Source organism: Triticum urartu, chromosome 3A (assembly GCF_056163025.1).
Source record: "Triticum urartu cultivar PI428250 chromosome 3A, HENAU_Tu73, whole genome shotgun sequence".
NCBI lineage: Eukaryota > Viridiplantae > Streptophyta > Magnoliopsida > Poales > Poaceae > Triticum > Triticum urartu.
The window spans coordinates 524,109,227-524,113,337 of record NC_141875.1 but is presented as its reverse complement, the minus strand read 5'-3'; the positions used below and the strand labels follow the sequence as shown (position 1 = coordinate 524,113,337).

Sequence of the window (4,111 nt, the reverse complement as noted above, 5' to 3'; positions counted from 1 at the left end):
AGTTGCAAAGACACGCCCTAGTGGTTAGCTGAACACACGTAGGTAGTGTAGGTAGCGAGTTGTTTATATGGATAGAATATGTGAAGTATTAAATAGAGTTGTTTTCGTATTCTACAACACACAGTGGCCTTTGGTACAGTGGGTGTTGTGAGTAGAGAAGTAAGTTTAACAAAAACATGTGGGTTCGAATCCCAGATCTAGCGTATATTTTCTGAGGTTATTTTTCCTTTTCACTTTTACTTTTAGAAGTAGCTGCTGGGCCGGCTCGCTAGGCTGCGCGCGCGCCAAAAGAGCTCCCTGCGTCAAATACGTGCTCCCGTGATTCCCCGAATTAGTACCACCTCGCTTATATGTTTTAAATTCAAACTGAAAGCGTAAATTCACAGAAAGAAAGCGTATTGTGACGGTGAACCCACGGAGTCAATCCGTGCTTTATTATTAGGGATAGATATACTAGGAAAATTGCCCGTGCGTTGCAACGGGAGAAATCCAAAAAATAATGTGATACAGAGCCGGCTTTGTGATAAGGTTTAGTGCTTTTATGGAAGGCCACCATCGAGATGGGCCGTTGCTAAGGAGGAGCTTAACTTGGGCAAGCAGCGATTACAGTTGAGAAGGGCGACCCTGAGGGAGGTCAATGGCACGGTTGCAAGCAGTGGCAACAAAGTTGTTCAGCTAATCATCAACCCAGGCAACAGCGTGCTCAAAATTTTCAAGACTACTATTTTTGTACCGAGTGAATTTATATGTATCGTAGTCAGCAATAATAAAGTTCAAGAATATATATAATACTGACAAAATAACAAACATACAACGTCCAAAAGATACATTGGTACCTGACAAAGTGACGATCATCATGATAATCAAAATAACAAACATATTGTTTCTCATAAAGGTTACTGATCTATTAAGATCATCGTACCGCAGAGAAAGAAAATTTGTGTACCGGGTCATCTTGAGATGCAAACAATATATGCTAGCACATGTTAGAGACACCTGATTATCCATTTTTCCAGTATCGATACTTCATTCGTTTCTATTCGATGCCGATAGTCACAAAACAGTTTCTTCCTGTGGTTAAGTGCTTAAAAAAGCAATATCGTTCCATCTCATTAGTTGAAGCTTATTAACGACTCCTAGTATGAGAGACCAAATATCAAACTGGCCAGGAGATGTATAAACATCTACTTTAGACGATCATGTGCATACACATACCTGAAGACGTGAACTCATGCCCCTGGTTGTTGGCTTGAAAGATCGTCACTTTCCTACAATCACCAAATAGGATTAACCGGTGTCCATGATGGTCGGCTAGGTTTGTATGTATGAGTTTTCCATCCGACGAGTATCTATGGCTAGCTAACCTCCAAGGGAAACAACACAACAGTTTGCTAGAAGCAGGCGTGTTCTGTCGTGTACTATCATCTTCTGACAAAATGAATTGCTCAGAAGTGGGTAGAGATTTCCAGTACGCACTGAAATTTGAACTTGCTGAAGTGCATTAAGAGCATACTGGTAATGATATGGCAGAGGTGAAGAGCATGCTCACAATCACAATGAGATGGGAGATGCGAAATTCCTGATAACCTAATATTTTCTTTCTTTCTTAAAATAGCCATAGGGGTGACTGAAACTTAAAATCCACTAAGAAATAAAGGTCACGGTTCTAGGAAATGTACCAGGACTGAATTCCCTAATGTTTGTCAAATGTTCGAAAAGTCCAATTTAAGAGTTGTGGTATGGAGCAGAGCAATAGAGTCAGAAGAAAAAAAGGCAAAAGTAGTACGGACAGAGTACAATGGAGAGCTGCCAATATCATCCTAGATTGACCATATAGGATATTTATTAGACAAAGTTAAAATAAGCTACTATGCTTGTTCTAGAAGGCTAGAAGTTCTCACATTATTCGGAAAAACAAAGAGGCAGGCACGCCAAATTCAGTGGCCATATCTTTATACAACACTGATCAAGGAAAGCCCTGTTATGAGATATATATGACTACCATTGGTACACCGTGTGTCTTAAGGTAGCTCTCCAACTACTCAATGGTAACCAAATCGACATGATCTGTGGCATCAGCTCGTCAAGTAGACGCAGATCAGGATGTGCAGTACTCCGCGGAAAGATATGCAAGCATAAGTAGGTGGCTAATTGAACGTGTGTGCTGCATGATTTTCTGCTACCTGAAGTTAAATGTGAACAATCTGAGATGAATATAAATACTCATGTGTACCTGGATAAGGTTAATTTATCCTTCTTTGAATATAAATACCAGGATGATGTCACCAAAATAAACCAGACAGCAATCTGAGATGTAATGGACTCGATTTTGTATTGTCTCTGATATTCAACACATATCTAGTCAATGTGCATTCTGATCCAATATCTTGTTGTACAGACCCGGATATGGTTTCACAAGAGAAACATCCGAGGTCTCAAAATGAAACTGACCTAACATGCAAGTGCTGATCCAATTAATGATGCAACTGTAATTATATTTGTACGGCAGAACAGTAAAAGACACAAAGACTCGAGCTTTTGCAATTACCTGTAGAGAAGAACTCCCCCAATGAGCTGACGCAGGGGATGAAATATGAGTATTATCGAATTCGGCAGCCAGCACGACCACCTCAGCGGCGCCCTGGGGGCGGAGCAGGACCATCTCGTGGTAGCCCATCTTCTCGGCGTGGAACTGGCCGTTAAGGTCGCCGGGCACCATGTAGAGCACGGCCACCACCTTGGCTCTCTGGTCAGCACTGAAGTTGCCCTCCATCTCGCCGGTGTCCCAGTCCAGGGGGCCCTCTATCTCCTGCGGCAAGGGGATGAGGTCGACGCATCCAGCGTCGGGGTGTAGCGGAGGATGTGCGCCAGCCTGATGCAACTCTGATGATCTCGGGCACACAGATGTCGACGCCCGCGCACCAGTCCCAACCTGGGGGTAGTGGTGGAATCCGCCGACGGGAAGCGCGCAGCCACCACCGTCGTCCTCGTCCTCGAAGGCGACGACGTCGGCCGGGGAGTAGAAGATGGCTGACAGAGGGGAAGGGGATCTTGACGATGACCACGACGTCGGCCCTAGGGTTGGGGCGGCCGAGCCGCAGGCAGCATCTCCTCACGTGGAAGAGCGGCGGCGTCAGGGGCGCACAGCTGCGCTGTCGCCCGACAAGAAGCACGCGGAGGCTCCTCTCCCGTCGCGCGAGATTGTGGAGGATCTGTACCTGGAGGAGATCGAGCAGGAACCAGATGGAGGAGGCGGCGCTGACTCGAGGGAGTTGGTCGGCCGATGGAGAGCGGCAGCGACAGAGGAGCAGGGGAAAGATGAGTTGGGGAAGGTGCGGAGCCGGCTTTGATTGTCGCCGGCGGTGGAAAACCGCAGGGATGGAGGCACGTCGGGTAGGGGTGGGCGCGGCGGCGTTGGCCGGCAGTGGCGGCACGCGGCGGAGGGGCGGGGGCCGGTGGTCGCGGCGCGGGGCGGCGGCGCATTGTTGGCGGAGATGGGGTGGTGGGGTGGGGGTGGGGGGGTAGCTTCCGGGTCTATCGCCCGTGCCGATTCGGGTTAACTGGAACAATAGGACTGCGTGTTCGATTCGGTTTAACTGGAACAATAGGAGGACTGCGTGTTCGATTTGTTTGTTGGGCCAAACACGTTGAAGCCCAGTATGCTGTAGGTCACTTGTGTTTGATCTGAGCGGACGAAATTTCGATGATAAGAAGAATAGTACCACTTTGGATATAGAAAATAATCTATCCCTAATAATAAAACATGGATTGACTCCGTAGGTTCATCGTCATAATACGTTTTTTTCTTATGTCATAATACGTTTTACGATTTGTATAGACAAAATTGTAATATAAACAAGATGGTACTATTCTAACTTGCTCATAAATTCGTCTATAACAGTTTTCGTCCGTCCTTTGATTTGTAAAAAGAAATAAACCAGCACGGGCTCTCCTCCTCGATGCCTACAGGCACGGCGCCGCCGCGCGGCCGATCTTCTTCCCGGCCCTTTGCAATTCTGTCTACTTCCCCTCTCCATCTGCCCAAATCTTCTCCTACGCCACCCTGAGCCTTCTCGGTCTCCAACCAGCTCCTGCAATCTTCAAGCCCGCC

General features: G+C 46.9%; 1 protein-coding gene across 6 annotated transcripts; it reads right to left on the bottom strand.

Annotated features, from left to right (window-relative positions):
- Window positions 1-767: 767 nt before the first annotated feature.
- On the bottom strand, window positions 768-3,650 carry LOC125544791 (uncharacterized). 6 transcript variants are annotated; one of them, XM_087547553.1, is made up of 3 exons: window positions 2,549-3,650; window positions 2,273-2,340; window positions 768-2,183 (listed from the first exon to the last, which is right to left on the bottom strand). In XM_087547553.1, exons 1-3 carry the CDS (start codon window positions 2,771-2,773, stop codon window positions 2,180-2,182), a joined length of 297 nt encoding a protein of 98 aa, XP_087403679.1. In that variant the 5' UTR covers window positions 2,774-3,650; the 3' UTR covers window positions 768-2,179. The 6 variants fall into 6 exon arrangements, 4 of the variants coding, with proteins under 4 accessions (XP_087403679.1, XP_048564505.1, XP_048564509.1 ...); XR_007299702.2 differs by having other exon boundaries at window positions 768-2,465; XR_007299700.2 differs by having other exon boundaries at window positions 768-2,451.
- Between the last annotated feature and the right edge of the window lie 461 nt (window positions 3,651-4,111).